General features: G+C 38.3%; 1 protein-coding gene across 1 annotated transcript in view; it reads right to left on the bottom strand.

Annotated features, from left to right (window-relative positions):
- NOL10 (nucleolar protein 10) overlaps window positions 1–18,222 on the bottom strand; it is a 51,878-nt gene extending 33,656 nt beyond the window's left edge. Inside the window, exons 1-12 of the mRNA XM_005146062.4 lie at window positions 18,129–18,222; window positions 17,525–17,570; window positions 16,553–16,651; window positions 15,699–15,776; window positions 13,830–13,867; window positions 10,707–10,843; window positions 9,923–9,988; window positions 8,443–8,503; window positions 7,853–7,938; window positions 7,408–7,486; window positions 6,298–6,447; window positions 3,953–4,019 (exon numbers count right to left, since the gene is read on the bottom strand). Of these exons, the coding sequence (XP_005146119.1) occupies window positions 3,953–4,019; window positions 6,298–6,447; window positions 7,408–7,486; window positions 7,853–7,938; window positions 8,443–8,503; window positions 9,923–9,988; window positions 10,707–10,843; window positions 13,830–13,867; window positions 15,699–15,776; window positions 16,553–16,651; window positions 17,525–17,570; window positions 18,129–18,194 (973 nt within the window). The 5' untranslated portion in view covers window positions 18,195–18,222. The remainder of the gene's footprint in view (window positions 1–3,952; window positions 4,020–6,297; window positions 6,448–7,407; window positions 7,487–7,852; window positions 7,939–8,442; window positions 8,504–9,922; window positions 9,989–10,706; window positions 10,844–13,829; window positions 13,868–15,698; window positions 15,777–16,552; window positions 16,652–17,524; window positions 17,571–18,128) is intronic.
- Window positions 18,223–18,610: the final 388 nt, after the last annotated feature.

Raw genomic sequence — 18,610 nt, 5'->3', positions numbered from 1 at the left:
ACTAGAAATAAAAGGACAGAAGTTAATTCTGCAGGTGCTTCAAAGATGACAGTAAAGAGAAAACCTCCTCTTTGAGAGTCTTCCACCAATAATTAAAGGAGGCAAAACCAGTCTTTGGAACAGTACATGGGTGTATACTACAGGCAAAATGAAAGAAGAAAAAAAATAAGGAACAACTCTGTGAATGGAGAAGTCTACTCCATGCATTTTCATTGTTTCAGCTTGCTAGTTTTAAGCAATTTCTATGGGGAGACCACACCCTAGCAAACTACACAGCAGCCTAGTCTGATCACTTTAAAAGGGAAATGAGAACTCTTTTTTCAGAGATGTTTAAATAAGACCATCTTTGGAAAGTTCTCTGCAATACAGTATCTTCAATTTAAAGGAACCAAAACAAGAACATGAAGTAAAGGGAACATGAAGTAAAGGGAAGAAGCAGTTTTAGAAAATGCAGTTTTAACTTAAGAACTTGTTTTCCAGTAATTAAAACAAATGAGGCACAGATTTCTATAACCTGAAGATGCTACTGAATTTCATTTACAGTCTACAACTTAACTGAAGCTAAGTCAACACTACTCCTAAGTGTAAACCTTTTTTCCTGTAGCCCCATTCTGTGCATGTGTGATCAGAGAAAAGAGATCCACAACTAGTTTAAGACATCCACACTGAAGTCTGTCATCATGCAGTTTGGTCAAAGATACACAAGGGGTTGCTTCCCGTGAAAGACAGCAATACTCAAGCTAGTTGGTAAAATAACTAAATTAAAAAAAAAACAAACAAACAACTACAACAAAACTCACACAAAGTTACTGAAAAAGAACAATTTGATGCAGCCCAGCATATTGGGTTTTTGGGCTGTAAGTACATACTGATGGGTCATGCCCAGCTTGTCATCCACCAGCACCCCCAAGTCCTTCTCCTCAAGCATACTATCAATCTCTTCATTCCCCAGCCTGTATTGATACCAGGCTTTGCTCTGACCCAGGTGCAAGACCCTGCACTCAGCCTTGTTGAACTTCATGAGGTTTGCATGGGCTCACCTCTTGAGCCTGTCCACTGGGTGGCTTCCTATCCCTCAGGTGTGTCAATCACACCATCAGCTTGGTGTTACTTGCAAACTTGCTGAGGGTACACTCGATCACACTGTCTGTGTCACTGATAAAGATATTAAACAGTAAACATCCCCATATGGATGACTCAGGGGACACCACTTGTCATTCCTTTCCATCTGGACACTGAGCTGTTGCATAACCCTCTGGATGCAACCATCCGACCAATTCCTCATCCACCAAACAGTCCATCCCTCAAATCTATACCTCTCCAATTTAGATAAAGAGATGACATCTGTAGTTTTAGCCTTGTCCACTGACATGGTCACTATTTCAGAGCATTTAATGTTACAATGTATCCACCTTTCCATTATGGTTTTTTGACTGCAGCAATGCAGTGTTAAAACCATTTCATAAGGGTGAGATTAGAGTATGGACTTTCTAAGCAGCAGTTTCACACTAAGTGCTAAAACACAAGCTAGGCAAAAATCTTTTGGGTTTCCTGTGCCATGCTGGCTTCACAAACATTCAGCCCTGCTCTGAGAATACTGGGGTACCAATTAGAGCACTGAGCCTATAGCTATACTAGCACACAGATATTATCTATCCAGTTTTCCGTTAACTACAACCTCATATTACTGGAATTATTTCCTTATTTTCTGATAGTCAATTGTTATTATTCTTTACATTCTGAATAAGCATGTGGTGGACCTAAGCATCCTAAATTCTGGAGCAACAGTATTTATGACAAACATGCAGTGCATAACCTATTACCTTAAATCTCTTAATTTCCATTGCAATATGCCCTAGTTTTTCCCTTCTGTCTCTGTATGATTATAAATTACAATCCAACAGTTCTTACCAAAAGACATCAACCTGCTGCCCTACAAACATGCTCAAAGAACAAAAGAGTAAAAAAAGCAGAACTGACTTAAAGAGGAGACCCAAGACTGGAACACACAATCCAGATCACCGACACATGATAAAGTAACATTCAACAAGCAACATTAAGGAGATAAGCAATTCTTAGGGCGTGCATTAAATTCTTTGTGCTACAAGATTCTTCCTCCACAATCTCATGAAAATGATTTCTGCAACAGCACTTGAGGTATGCCTACGTACCAGAGAGGCTACAGAGCATCCATAGCTGAGTAACATCTATCCTTGTAAATATTCGACTGGTTATGACCCAAGCAACCTGATCAGACTTTGAAGTTATATACAACTTCAACTTTGGCCCTGCCTTGAGAAGGAAATATATGACCCCCAGAGGTCCCTTCCAAACTAAATTATACCAAGATTCAACACTGTCAAATACCTTACTTCTGTTTCACTCTCTGTCATGAGCTCTTTGTTATCAATGCTGCATGGACGTTAATTCACACCTGGGCTCTCTTTTGGATCAGATCAATAAACTCAGAGATGATACCAGGATGAAATGCTAAAGAACATTTACTTCAATAACCTCTTTCTCTGTAGCAATTATGGATGGGAGAAGATCAGGTTTGTCTACACCCATGTTGCACAGTCCACACTGTTACCACGCATTTATTCTCAAATATACCCCAACCAACTCATACACAAAAACAGGGCACACAAGATGCATGCTCAGCCCATGCCATAAAGTCCCAGTTTTGGCAGGCTTCAATTCTTTGCTTACATTATTTCTGGCACTTTGATCTGAGAAAAACAAGTACATGGCACACAAATAAAAACAGTATCAGTGTTTTTTTGAGGGCTCAGAAAAACCTAGTCCAATTCCTAAGTAGTGGAACATCAGCAGAGGGGGCTAAACCTGAGCACCATGGAAGTGACTTTGCATTTTCAGCAGCAAGGTTCTGAAGACCATTATAGTTTTGTGGCTGCATAAGGTCAAAAATGCCCACTACCTCAGCAGGGATCAAGATTTAAGTGCTCATCTTACAGAAAAAGAGAAAAAAGGACACATTCTTAACCAAAGTTGGCAGAAAAGACAAGTTTTAATTTGTTAGAAATCTCAAATTTGCTTATCTACAGTCTTGAATTTGAGCTGCTAGCATGAATCAAAGTCCAAGTCACATTGTCTTCGCTACTACCTCTAAAATTAGCATAACAACAGTTTGCAACACAAGCGTTCTCTGGATCAAGAGCTTTTTACCCTATACCATCCTTGTGGCCCTAATTTTTATTTAATCTTTTCCAATACTCTTTCTAAAAAGGAAGCAGGTGTCACATAGCAGTTAAGAGCTAAGCAACTCAGATCAATCAAGGAAAATTAAGGTCAGGTGCAATATAAGATACAATCAAAGCACAAGTGCACATACTAAAACCATTTTTACTCCTGGTGGGATCTGGAAACTTTGGTTAAAAGTGACCCTCAGTTTTGGCCTCTAAACATAATGTTGAGACACTATAAATTTGAGAACAGTCATGAAAAGCATACAAATCCATGCACTTAGGAATCTACACTTAAAACCAAAGTATTCAGTCTAAGGGAGGGCACAGCAAGGGCCGTATCTAAAACAAAGGAAGACCAAATAGCTATAAACACTTGTAAAAAATTGTAAACGTGCTGTAAAAAGGTTTTTCCTAGCTCTAGAAAGCAAGCTCCAACTCATCTGGGATTTAGCCAAGACAAAAAGCCAAAATTCCTATTCTTATGAAATGAAACACTTCAGATATTTGAAAGAGCAAAAGAGGTCAACCACTCAATTGACAGCACAGCAGCTTCTAACTGTGAAGAGGCTCCAATCTAATACAAATGCAGAAGAAATGACACTAACTGACAAGTAACCATTTATTCCTAGCTCTAGGAGGAAAGCAGAACTAATTCACATCACCTAAACAGAAAAAAAGACCCCAGCTTGGATTAACACAGGCCTTCCCTTTTGAACTTAACAAAGACATTAATATAGCTAACGTACCTGAATTTGGATAGAGGCAGACATCATTGATATCGTATTCTGGCTCCATTGAAGTAAATATCTTCCCCTGAAATTGTAGGAAGAAAATATATTATGAAGTACTCCAAACAACATGATTTAGTAAATCTTAACATTAAGAATGGCCATTATAGAAGCTAAGAAATACAATGGAATAAAGATGGAACAGATTTTGCAGAACACTAGGATGTTATTAAAATATCTGAACATAACACAAGTAACTTAACATTTTGTCTCTGATCCGATCTCTTACAAGGAAGTCTAGCCTACTAGTTGCTGAAGACACAGCAACATACAGTGGCCCCTCTGTTTTCTTAGCTCACACTTCTGTGTTGAAAATGTGTCAGATTTACTTTATTTTGTGCAAAAGGGGGGTGAAGTCCATAAGCTCCTGGCACATCGTCAGTGTAACTCCCATCTTGTTCAACTCAATGTGGTATCTTTAAATCATTTTATTTTTTCAAATCATGGATTGGGAGTGGAGTTTGAGTCTGGAACTTGGTTCTTCCACCTTGCTCATGTTACATGAAATATAGCTCAGCACTTTATAAACTCAGTGTCAAAGCAGTCTAAATATAAAAGCAGTAAAAGCACCCAGTGACATTTAGCTTAGACCAGAATTGAAGTTATAAAGGTTATTTAAGAAAGAGATACAATCAGGAAACAACATTTCCCCCCCCCAAAAAAAAAAAAAAGAATTGGAACAGAGTCTGAAAAACCCAGACATAATACAGGTGTTCTTATAAGCCAATGCACAAGACAGCCTGTAGAGTCTATAAGAACTGGGCCACAGAATCTGAAGCATGAGAGTACATGCCTACACGGTTCTAAATGAGGGACAGGAACAGAGCAAATTTTGATCCTATTCCTCTTTTTTCTTTCCCTGCAGCAATCCCACCTACCTTTCTGGGCCCTTCCTTTCCCTCCCAGTTACATGCTGTTACCCCACCCACCTCTGGTCTCTCTCGGATGATTAATAAGAGTCCTCCTCCACCCCAGTCTTAGCAGACAAAAGCCTCATGCTCCCCACCCCAAGGCACGTCTCAGCATGGGGCTATTCTGGTATCAAAGCCATACGCTCTCCACCCCACAGTCTGCCTCTGCAGTTGGTTCCCAGCCAGAGATAGTCAGGAACCAACATCTGGGAGAGGTGGAGCCAGCTGGAACATACTCTAGGAAAGAGTCCAAAGCTATCTTTGCCTTCAGCAGTAAGAAAACCTCCCTTTTCCCACTGCAGAGGCCACCTGACAAACCTTACAGTGTTTCATTCTCAATGAGAGAGATGTATATACCTAGGAAAAATGGAGAGAGGCCACTGCAGATGTTTTAAATAATTACCAATAATTTATTTGCTCTTTTAAACAACAAAAAAATAACTGCAGAGGAGCTTACAAAAAACTGCTTGTGATCACAGAAAAAATAAACGAGGCTGCTGAAAGTTCATGAAGAAGCACAATAGAGAAATGATTACTTGAAATATTCAGAAAAAAGTGTCCTTAAACTACAACTGTTCTTGATATGTTTCACTGTAAAGCCAGAAAAGCATAGATAGAGCACATTTTTGAGCAGGAATACATGACTAAACATAGCCCCTCAAACAGAACAAGCCAAGTTACAGTAGTATCACAATGAAATTATGGGGTAACATATTTTGTGCAGGCTTCATTGGAAAAGTAAGATAAGGAAAATAACAGCATAATACAATGAAATAAAGTGTTATGAAAGCTAAAAATTTATATTTCACTTAGAAGTGCAAAAAGCAGGGACAGACATTGCTGCAACATAATACATCAATACAACACAATACATGCTGTTATTTGGATCCAGGCTTCAATATCCAAATAGGCTTCTGTGCAAATAAGCAGCACTTGATTTTAATGGGTCATAAACTAACTGATCTACCTTTGAAGTCAGCCCTTCTTTGCGCAAGGAAACTGGAATGACCATGTTTCTCTCTGACGAAAATCATAACTGGATGTATTCAAGCAGACAGAAATACGCAAACCAGGGCAATTGCTAAGATACTACTTTTTCTGTTTAAATCCTTCTACTGAAAGAAGCATCTTAGGCAGGCATGTACAAACAGCTAAAAAATACCTGACTATATCTTTATGCCTGACAAGCTGTTGAATAACTTCCCAGATGTTGCTTTATTCAGTCAGACAGGACAAAATGCTATGGAAATTAGGACATGTTAAAAACACGACTTCCTACACTCAATTTCAGCTTTATTATTTAAGCTGCATGAAAAAAAACAAAACAAAAGAAAAACCCAACCAACAAGTAAAAATTGAGAAAACTAAACGCACCAACATAAAAACACTTACCGTATCTTTGTTCCACATTTTTATGATTCGAGAATCTGCAGAGATAATTAAATCCAACTGACGCTGAAACTGAACTGACTTAATAGGCAGGCCATAGTGGTGATCTTTGACTATTAACGGATTACTAGACCGGAGATCATATAATAAAACCTTGAAGAATGAGACAGATTAAACTTACAATACTGTAAGAACAAGATAAAGTCAAGCACACTAAAGATTTAACCAAACTTCAGGTTTTTTTACTTAAAAGCAAGGACAGGATTTACATAAGTAGTTTTAAATTCTGAAAACAGAATTTACTTATTAAGAGCACCTAGTTTATTCTGGCAATATATCTTAATCTCAATGTGCTTCAGTCTAGAAAAATTAAGAGCAAAATTAAGAGCTCACCATCTTTCTAAAGTCTTTCAAATACCTATTGAAAAAAAATAATAGTTTTCAAGGCTCTATGTATTCCTTAATTATTAATATTTCACTTTCAGATTCTTGTGCTGTTCTTACAAGGTCTGAATTTTCTTACCCCCTTTCACATTCAGTGACTATCATTTTCACTCAGTGAAACACCATATATATCTGCTCTTGAACAAGCTAGTTTTCCAAACCTGTGAAAAGACTGACCAAAGTAGAAAAAAATCCCCATACTTCACTTGAAAAATACCATGGCAACAATGAATAAATGAATCTAAATGATCCCTTACAGAAGGACAGTAAAAACGGTAGTTGAAAGACTTCAATTCTACCTTTTTAGCCACCATGAAGGTAAGGGAAGCAGATCTGCTGAACTGAGATGATACTGATTAAGAGTCTCAAAAAGTAGCAAATTCCCCACATCATAAAAACTACAGAATTTGAAGTTGTGTAGTATGCAGGTTGTGATGATATTAAGTGGTCCCTACTTCTGAAGGGCAAGATCATCTGACAAAATCAATCTGCAATTTAAGAATGGCTATTGTTACACTATGAGATTTATGCTCTTGCAAATACTTTTATTTATTTGTATTGTCATAGGTATTTACATTACAATAAATGCACTCAGCATGTGATAGACCTGGACTGGCAATTGCAAAACCAGGATCTCCTTAGTATTGTTGTAGATGAAGTTAAGTCTACCTGCCCAGTAGATGTTCCAACAGCCATATTCAAAGCTCCATCAAATTTCAGTGCTGAAATGGATGGTAAACCTTCTATCCTGCAAAGCACAATGCTTGGAGTTAGACATTCTTTCAATAAAGGCTGCAAATAATTTTTAGATGTTAAAAAGCAACTGAGACACTTAACGTAAATTAATTTGAAGATATCACTCAGAAACACTACTTCAGAAAGCTGCACTGTTTACATTTACAACTTGTGGTTGTATATAATAATAGCCACTACTAAGATCAATGACTGAGAGACTCCTTTATGACTAAGAAAATCCTTTATTCACACTAGCAGTGAGAAGAGAGGACCATGGGCACGCCATTTTAATGCAAAGTGGGATTTGTTTCTAAAAGCAGAACTTCTGGAAAAAAAACAACCCAAAAGATGACACTTTGAAAAGGTGGCCTTTACTCACTCAGTATCTGCTGTCACACTGCTTAAAGCACAGTCCAACAGCCCAACTCGATTTCTAGTTCTAGGGTCCCAGCATTCCACTTTACCCTAAAGAGTTTAGAAAATACATTTTAAGCTTATGCAACTGATGTCTGGTATCCTGAAAATGTTTAAAATATGAATTATTTAATCTACGATTAATCAAGATATCCTAGGTTAACACGAGTTATTCTAATAGTAGCATACAAGCTCCTCACATTTCACTTTTGATTTTCAAAAATGTGATCTGAATCAACATAATTAAGAAATTAATCTCTGATGATTAATAGGGTATACATGCTAGCTAATTTCTACAGATGGCTACACTGCAAAGCAAGATAACATTTTCTCTCCCATCGACAAAAATCTTGAGCATCTCAGCAACCAAAGCTGCTCAGACAATATATCTGCTCTGTGCTGTAAAAAGTCACCTTGTTTAACAGATCTATGCTTAACACAGCAATGAGATCACATTAATTAACTAGGTTCCCGTCATTTCTTATCCTCGCGCAAACCAATATAAAAAAACCCAAACATTATTGTCCTTTACTTAAAAGGAATGCTAACATTTACCTCAGCTGTCCCCATAGCAAACAGGAAATGTACAGGATTTATGTCACAGACATTACTCTCTCTGAAACAGAAAAAGGAGCAAGTTTAATGACCTCAGGCTAATTTAACACATGAACAACCAAAAAGATTCCTGTAATCAGGTACACAATTGCTCAGCCTGGAAAGGTAAAAGCTGGAGAGAGAGAGAGAGGCAGGGACAGACAGATGGCCACCTAATAGCAGTTTCTTACACTAGGAGGAGCTTACCAAGAATTTGGAGCATCAGAGACACTGCTGCTTCCTTGAAATAGATAAGGTTCCAACTGAATGTAAGGATAATGTTTTTATGCTATATGGATAATTAAGCACTAGAATAGGTTGTCCACAGAGGCTGTGGAACTTCCATCCTTGGAGTTTTCATATACCCTGGGAAAATTCATCTGAATTCAGCATGACCGTGCCTTCAGCAGGAGACTGAGGTCTATGGTTCTCTCCAACCTGAATGACTCTGCATTTCTCTGCCCATACCCACCACCAAGCCTTGCCATACTGCTCTGCTCCACTACATTCTTAAACAACCCAGTTATGTCAAAAGGTCTTCCCAATTACTCATGTTCGAAAGCTTACACCTCCACCACATTCTGATGAATGGCCTGCCTTCCTTTCCCTCACTCAAGCATCCCATTTCTCCAGCAACTCTTCCAAAGTACAAATATTTCTCTTTACACCATTCATCAAGGTGCTTTCCAGCTTCTTCCATTCAAAGGTGTCCACCTCCAATTCTATAACCCATCCAACTTCCCCACTTCATAACCTTTTTACAGCTTCAAGTTTCACCTCTCTCAATTCAGATTTTACACGACACACTTAGCTCTCTTGCTGCAGGATTCCCCTTTTTGTCTCTGCTGCTCAGTTTCTGTAACATGCCTTCCCAAATATTGCTTCATCCATTAAGCTATCCCATTAAGCTGAACACCAGCTGCTGCCCACCAACGAGCCACTTTATCTCATCAAGTCTGTTGTTCTCATCTGCCTCTCCCAACATGAAAGAAGCTGGGCTCCTGCTCTAGCAGTGTTTTCAAAAGAATGAGACAAATGCCGGAGATATAAAAATTCTCTTTGGGCTACTCCAAGAGCAGAAGGACAAAGACATGTCTGGGAAAGTACATACCCTGTGGGTAGATCTCTATAAGATGGCTAAATTGAGCAATAATGGCACAGTTTTAATGAAACACTCTTAAGTTCAAGTTATACAATACCTATTACAAGTCTATATTAAGCAATTTTAAAATATCCACAAAAGAAAACTCAATTAAAACATAAAAACTAGAACAAATAATTACAGAACATAAAACACGGCTCAGGCTCGGCATATGTTCCTTTTCAACTCTTCAATGCATTTGGGCAGTATTCAGATACAGCACTGATGGCAAGCATACTAGTAGTTTGCTTCCACCTGGTGGAAACGACAGATAGGCATCATGCAGCCCAAATAACTTACGAAGCATCAGTTTGCAGGGAGTTCAGAAACCTTCCTTGTTCCAGATTTAGCCTGTATACTTCAGAACTACAAAGGAAAATTCCAGAATTACTCCTTTCTATTATGAATACTGAAAAATACTGTCATAAGTTAGGAATAGTCATAAAAGTTCTAACAGCCTCATTTTACCAAATACATAATTTACAGTCTTCACAACATAAAAACCTACGACAACTCTATCCTTCAATGTTAAAAACAGAAAAATGTGCATGTTTACCAAATATATTTATTACTACAGTATCTTACCAATTATTCCTTTTGCAGGGAAAAGATGCATGAATTCCTTTAAGATCTTTTCTTTTCCTATGATTTATGTTACATCTTGAATTGCTATTTACTTTGCTTGAAACCATACAGACCGCATTTTATTAGTCTTCTCACAAAGTCAATTAATTATTTCATGTGATTTGACTCACAAAACATCAACCAGGACAGAAAAGATATTTAATTTTCCTTACTTAGATGCCAATCACTTTTTAAAACAGTACACTGAACTGCAGTTTCTATAACAAATTTGCAAATATATGATGTACCTGGTTTAAGAATCAGAAAGTCTTAAAACAGTACAGGAAACCAAATTAATCTTATTTTTCCCACATTAACCACTCTTCACAAACAGTCTCTATTATTAATTTAGAGGGAAATGCCACTTCAAATTTTTAACGTTTCTGGTATTTTAATGCTCATTTTATTCTTGGAAAATACTGCTAACAGTAGTGAAAAAAATACGTAATTTAATCAATACCTTGCTCCTACAAAATACAGGTCACATGATGGATAGTGGTAAGAGAAATCTCTACCAAATTTTGGTATTCTTGTCTTGTAGTAATGGCCATGCTGTGAATGAAACTCCACAAATCTGCCACACTGCAGGAAGACAACCTGAAAATAAAATAGAAAGCACTGAAGCATACAGAAGCAGATTACAATCTCCTCATTTTACAGCACAGACTTCAGTGATTTTTTTTGAGCTCACACAGGTTAATCACAACTTCTTTAAACCATTTCTATTAAAATTATAATCAATTAGTCCTTCATCATTCTCACCAGCTACAGCAAAGAGCTTTACTAATAAATATTAAATGAATATCCATGAGAGTATATGTGACAGACACCCTAAAAGCAACTCTGGAACCAGAGCAGTATTAGTTATCTTGGTGTTGTGCTGCACCAAAATTAACATCTGTACTTCCTTCAGGCACCAGATTTACTGTTTTCTTTCAGGTATAATGCCATGCTTACACCAGTATGCTCACAGATATTAAGACAAAAAACTGTACATACATCCTGACACACAGCAGCATTCCAATAAATGAAACCAAAGACCTTTGTATAATTTTTTTGTCTGCCATCTGAATAAGCACATATTTTCTTTCTGAAACACAAACACCTCAGTCCTAGAACACCCCACAGGAAAGCATTTTTAGAAGGCTAGATCTATGCTAGTAAATAAAATAGGCCAGAACTTGCCTCTATAGTCCTGATGGCAAGTTAACATAGCACAACTCATATCCATATGAAAGAGCTCTTCCTACTCCAGATACAACATTGTCCACAACCTCCGTTACACTCATGCTGTACCTCAAACCATACTCAGGCACTGTGTGACAGAAGAACAGTTGGCCTGGCCCAAACTCATGCCACAAAACATACATGGATAATTACAGGCTAACTCTTGACTCTGAGCCTCATCCCTATTTAGCTTAGATTAAGAAAAGCTGTCATTTAGTTTATGTGTAGTCCATGAGTCTTCTAAAAGTAATAGATAATGAAGATTTTAAGTATCCTACTGCTGGAGTATATTGTTAGCAACACTAAAAATAAAGATGAGAAGTTCAGGAAAGGAGAAGTACAAAAGTTATTCTGAATGTCATCTTTATTGCTGTATTTGTACATTCTTCCCTTACAAGACACAGAGAAAGTACTGATCTGGGCTAGGACTTTATGCTTATTCACCAAGTCCCCCTGCTTTTTCCGATACTGGTATCAGAAAATGTTTACCAAAATACTGATGCCAGAAATGTTGAAATCCCTAATGTTTCAACCTATATTTGTGGACTCACTCATCCTGGTCCAAGACCAAGTGGAATATAATTTTTCAAAAGCATAACTACAATTTTGTATGAGATTACAGATGCAGCTGCACAGTCAGTGTTACATAATAATGCTTTTCATATACATCCTAATCAATCCTTTGTGTGCCTAATGCCTTAATGCTTTTATCTGCCTAATGATTTATGCTTTTAACTGAAGTTTACCACAGGCAAAGCTCTTCACAGAAGTTCAATTGGCCTTATGGATACCAGCATGAATGAAAGCCAACAACGCGCTCTCACTGTGAAAATGAAAACAAGCCTCAAGAGGCAATCTTATGAGGATAGGGGGAGCAGACTGGAGAGAAGCTAAGTTCCCTGGGCTACTAAAGAACGAGGCAGTGTGTCTAGTGCTGGAACCCTAACTCAAGATGGATGTTGAGGGCATCAAGAAGGCTACCAAGACAGACAAGGGGCAAAACACAAAACATACAGAAAGGTTGGAAGAATCTCAGCTTGTTTAGCCAGGCAAAGAGCACCCTGCAGGGCAACCTAACAGCAGCTAGAACTGAAGCACAGTTACAAAAATGACAAGAATCAAACTCTTTGCAGTAGCAACAGTAAAAAATTTCAGATTTTCCTGGGCAGGTTGAACAGGAAGAGAAAATTATTTATTAAGATGTAGTGCAGTAATGCAACAATTTATTCAGTGAACTGTGGAACTGCCATTCTTGCAGGTTTTGACAGTCTTGCTCAGATGTCTTAAGGTCCCCCTCAAATCAGCATTTTCATGATTCTGAGTACTTCAAGTGTAATTTCTCAAATAATATTCCTTCTTTCTGGCATGTTCAAAGCATCACGACAGCTACCTGAAATTAGTTTTCTTTCTAATGATTTGGTAAGTTTTAGAAAAATGAAATCGAAAATTGGGTTGTATTAAGTTGTGAAAGTAGGGTTTCAGTCTGAAATATAGTACTAATTTCAGCTGAAAACACACATAACAGCTACTCTTCATAACCACTCAGAATCGTATTTGCAAACATAGTGTGTTCCTCAGTCTCCCAAATAACTGGTTTGTACAACCAGACACACTCCTCTGCAGACAAACAAGCAAGAGGCTACTGTACTGTGTTAGTCACTGCCTTCTGCTACTTGAATTCATGCACATCTTTGGAAATATGGGAAAAATTTTGAAGAGACTAAAGCTAGAAGGCTGGATGACACTGTCTCTGATCAAATAAGAAATATTTACTAAAACAAACCTGCACCAGAAGTGCTAAGGTTTCTTCTCAAAAAAAAAAAGTCACCAACAACAACAAACAAAACAAACAACCCCCACAAACAAAATCGAAATAAACACTTCAAAATTAGCAAACAACTTTACTTCTCTCCACAATTTTTGCTTCATTCATATGCTTACAATCATGTTGGCTAAAACAACACTGAGAAATTAGGCTATTAACTAATCCGCAGCTATCCCACCTCTCAAAAATGGTGCATCGGTGTAGCACTTGTCATAATGGACTGTGACTAAATGTCATCCCAGAAAGAAAAACTAATTCCATTTTCCTCAGTTTGTTTGTAATAAAAAACATTATTTGACCTTTTTCTCTACTGCAGACAAAAGACCTTAAGAGTGGCAAGACAAATTACAATACAAAGAGACAAAGAAAACAACATTTTGATGGTACAAAAAATGTTTTGTTTGCTTTTTTAAAAAAACCTTTCTATTTCAAAAGTTGTGTTGATTGACTGCCTTTACTATATATGAAAATGCATTTTAATATACATATTAAACCATTTTTTCATTTATACATTGAAAGCATTCAACATACCTTTGAGTAATCATCTGATAAAATCTCAAATGTAACCACTAGAGGAGAGAGCAAGAGAATTTTAAGTCAACTAAGTAAGCAAGCTTACTTGCAAACATTGGCATAAATCCTCAAAACATTTACACTCACGCTAACCTTTAGTCATATAAGTATTCCCCACAGGTGTCAATGCAAAACTCAGGCACTGTGATAAAATCTTTAATTATATAACTCTATTTGCAAAACAACAAGTAGTTTTCTAAAACTTTAGAAACTTATGAAGCATCTTGTAATCTCTTTATCGTTCTTTTATACTTGACACGTTCTTCAACACAATGCTCAGCTGTGTATTTATTGGCTCAGGGAAGGTCTCATCAAATGGTTTTCAGTAAGTGTGTGGTCCGTGGACCTTTAGCAACCCGTCAAAGATGATAAAAAATGGCATAAGCTTGGACATACTATGCACAAACTTGCACATGCAATCCTTCTACAGGGTTAGCACTTCCAAAAAGTTTCAATAATCAAAAAAAAAAAAATCACAAATGTGAAAGCTACAGTGCTGAACACTGCAATGTATTGAGCTTTGCCTAGTTTCAAATGAGCTGGGTTGGAAACATTAGGGAATAGCTCCTTCAGCTAAATAGGTTCCATTAAAATGAGGTAGCTCATTTAAGGTTACCTGAAGTGACTCTATGCTACCTTACAAATTAAACATACTTTCACAGTCTAGTAAGATGCCAGTTAAAAAAAATATATACTTTAAGCTCTAATTACCAGCAATCATTTACTATTATGACTCCTACTCTTTCGAAGTGGGTCTCACTCTTGCCATACCTTCCTCTCCCCAATCTCTCTGAACCCCTGCCCCACCACTACTCCTCCCCTATGTTGTAGCACCATGCCTTCACCCTACCTGACCCTCTGTAGCCCTGAGGCACAAGGTAAAAAAAACACTCCCCTTTTCCTTACCTAACTCAGTGGTTCCCAATTTTTATTTTTCACACCACTTTCACATACATCACAGACCAGTTTCATTTTTCCATAATGATTTAGGACTTCTGCCACCCTATGCTCACCCCTTCATTGCTTTGGTCACCCCCCTACCTCAGTTTTCAGCCATCTGTCTTCTAACATTGCAGTCCTCAAACAAAACAAAACAAAAAAAGCCAAACACCATTCCTCAAATCTGTGCACCCTAAAACTCAGAGCCACAGCAGCTCTGATCTAATCCCCTAGTCTAACTGCCAGCAGATCCCCCTTTTCCCATTGTCTAGGTGGCTCCTGGCTTTCCTCACCATAGTTGTTCTCCATTAAAATTAGTAGCAAATAAGGTGTAATTAGATTCTTGGCCATGCTACCATCAAGTACCTTGCTTCCAAGAAAACAAACAAGCAAACAAACAAACCAACCAACCAACCAACCCACTCCCAGGAAATGCTCTCTAACCTGTAACGGAGCTTGGGCTCCAGAAAACAAGCCGTGAGAGCTCATTTCAGGAGCAATGGTGCAACCATAGTGCATTCTCCTACCTTACTGCTTCAAAGGGGGAAGAAGGTAGATCTGGCCACCACCCAGCCATCGTACCCATGTCACATTCCCCACCCCAAACAGAGCACAAGACTTCAGCCTCATTCACACTCTAGACACCATGCCTACCAACTCAAGGTAAACCTTACATTCTTCACATCACCCCAAGGGAGGAAAGAATTTGGAAGGAGGAGGAAAAGGGAAAGATACAGAGGTAAAGACAAGATGATGTTTTACTCTAGATTCTCATGTTCCCCCAGTGTACGTTTTGCCCCTCAACACAGAGACGTAAGTTTCTATTTGAGTACTATCTGAATTACACATGAAAGACATCTTGTGCTAACAGCTATAGCTTATACTAACCTTCAGAATCTAAGCATCTTTCAAATTTCTGGGACAACTGATAGGCATCAAAACAGCGGATTCTTGGCTTGTAAGTTCCTGGAAGAATAATTTGGTCTTTAATTAAAAATTTTAACAAAAATATAACATTAAAGCTTATTTTTCTTTCCTTTTTTTTTCTCTTTACTATAATGACTTGTATTACTTTACTACATTTCAACTGTAAGTATTCCAATCTTACCAAATTGTCTGTGACTGGAAAAACATATCTCTTAGTAACATAATTCTACAGCCTTTTTTTTGTCTTTGGTGCCTGAAAGCACCCTTCTTGTATGTCAGTTCTTCTGATAAACAGATACATCATACAGAACTGAACAATACCTTCCATAAGTCTGAAAGACCAAGTCTCCTTATGTTATTACTACCTACTGAAGTTCTGATGTCTGGATCCTGCTTTGACGAAGTTACAAAATGTAGCATTATCCTCCATCCTTTGAAACAATACCCGACAATGATGTTCAGAAGTTACTTAAAGCAAATTTACAGACAACAAAAATAATGAAGAATTTAGTTTTTAACTGTGTTATAAACGGCTTAGGTTTTAATTGTACTATAAACACCCAGTGGAAGAGGGGTTGGAACTAGGTGATCTTCAAATGTCTCTTCCTAACAACACCTGTATTCTAAAAAGCAGAATTTCACAATACCACTACCAAACAGCAGTCTATCACATCTTAAGAGTAAGCTTCCAAAACAGTTCAATTCTACATTCAAAAATGAACTCTTACCAAGTCTACCTGAAATACTAAGTCATTCTGCAATCAAGGTTTTCTAGCACTTTGGGCCTCTGCTACAGAGAGACATTGTTAACTCACCAACTGCCATAATATACTGTCCATCTCTCGATACCTTAATCTTTGTGCTAACCGTGGGCATTTCAAAGTCTTGAATAAGCTCAATTCTTCTACGGATATCTATTAAAAAAAAAAACAAAAAGGTTGTTGTTTAGGTAGCATGGTTGTATCAGTACAAAAACCTGTCAATGGTTTCTTATGGAAGAATGTCAAGTTAATTGGATATAGGGAATATCTTTAAAAGTATACCTTTATTTATTTTTCAAATATTGTTAAAAGAATCTTGGAAAGTATAAAGATCTTTTAAGTAGAATTAACGTGTTATACGCAGATTAACAGTCTGTTAAGCCCATGTGGGGGCTACCTCCATGCAAAAATAAATGTCTAAGGTAACTACATAACAAGTTACTATATAATGTTGTAGCAAATATTTATCACACATTTTATGCAACTAAGATGTTGTATAACGTATTCCATCCTCCTGTTAACTCCCTGTATTTTTTGGTTGGTTGAATTTCTTATACATCTCTTCCTAGCCATTTTTATTTTGTATAATGATTTTAGGTTAAAGTTATGATCTTCCTGCACTCTAAGATTAGCATAATACAATAGGGGAGTTTATAGTTGGGAGTATATATATATATGGAGCTTATAGCATGCATACATACATGGAGTTCATGGTTTATAAGCTATACATGTAATTCATCAATCATGTTTCTATACAGTCATGTAGTCATGTAATTCACCCGTCATGTTTCTGTAGAATCTACCCCAATACTTAATGTCTGAAATTTAAAACAGTACAGGTAATATGCTGTTCACATAAAGCTATATAGGAAGTTGGAGTAATTATTTATAGTTTTAATTTTGTAGTTGTTAAAATATAAGCTGTGCATAACTTCCCTATATCAGCCAGTGAAGTGTCTCCCTCTGGACTTGCACACTATGTGTGTAATGCAGTATTACAGAGGATCATATGATGAGAAAACTCACCCACATCTTTCTTCTGTAAAGCCCTTTTCTTCCTGTCTGAGAGCCACTGCAAGAAAACACATAAATCAGTCTTGAGCTCATTATTCATAAAGAAACCAGAGAATCCCTTAAGGTTTATCCAAATTGTAAGTACAAGACATTCCGGCCATTAATGATCTTTTTTTTTTTCTCCTTGATTATTTTAAAATTTCCACTGGTATTTTTAACCATTCCACATCAAAAAAAAAAAAAAAAAAAAAACACCAGCCCCCCCCCAAAAAAAAACAAAACCCAAAAAACCACCAATCTTAGGAACTCGTGGATTTTAGAGATCTACAGAATAACACACCTACAATTACAGATACACCCATTCAGTCTGTATTCGTAGCCTAAGAATACCTGTAGCTGGTTTCAGTTACCGACCCTCCACCCTCACCACAAGCGCACACGGAGCAGGGCCAGCTCCATGAGCCGCTCGGGCCCAGGCTGCAGCTCAGGCCCCAAGCGTACAACGCGTTTCTAACCGCCCCCCCCCCTACGGCACACGGCTGAGGGAGCGCCTGTCCCGGGCCTGCAGCGCGTCCCCTGGCCCACCCGCCCCCTCCCTCGCCCCGCCGCCCCTCACCTCCGGGAGGCTCCTGCCGGCGCTGAGGCTATAGATCTTCACCTCGTTGAGGCTGGAGACCTGCATGGCCGCTGCTTCGCTCCCCTCTTCCGGGGCGGAGGGGAAGCGGAAAGCGGATCGTTTCCGGCCCGCCGTTGCTTCCTCCGGCGGCAGAGCAGTGCGGCTGTGCTCAGAGGCACTGGGCGTTTGGGGACTCCGATCGCCTCCCTCTCACTGCACTGAAGCACATCTTTCTTGCAGGGAAGGAAGCGGATCCATGGGGACTTAGCTGCCTCCAGTTTCCCGAACGTTCATTTCTAGCGATCCAGAGGTGCCTGTGGCTCCCCTTGTTCTCCGTCCTGTAACACGTGAAGGTGAAGGGCGCTGTCTGAGGGAGGCTGTGGTGCCGCTCCGGGTGGTTAAATCACCAAGGCAGAAGCTGCTTCTCCAGGGTTGGCGGAAGAGGTGAAGAAGGTTAATTTTCTCACCCTACAGCAAACCAT

This window comes from Melopsittacus undulatus, chromosome 3 (assembly GCF_012275295.1).
Source record: "Melopsittacus undulatus isolate bMelUnd1 chromosome 3, bMelUnd1.mat.Z, whole genome shotgun sequence".
Classification (NCBI taxonomy): Eukaryota; Metazoa; Chordata; class Aves; order Psittaciformes; family Psittaculidae; genus Melopsittacus; species Melopsittacus undulatus.
This window is presented reverse-complemented; position numbering and strand designations above follow the sequence as displayed.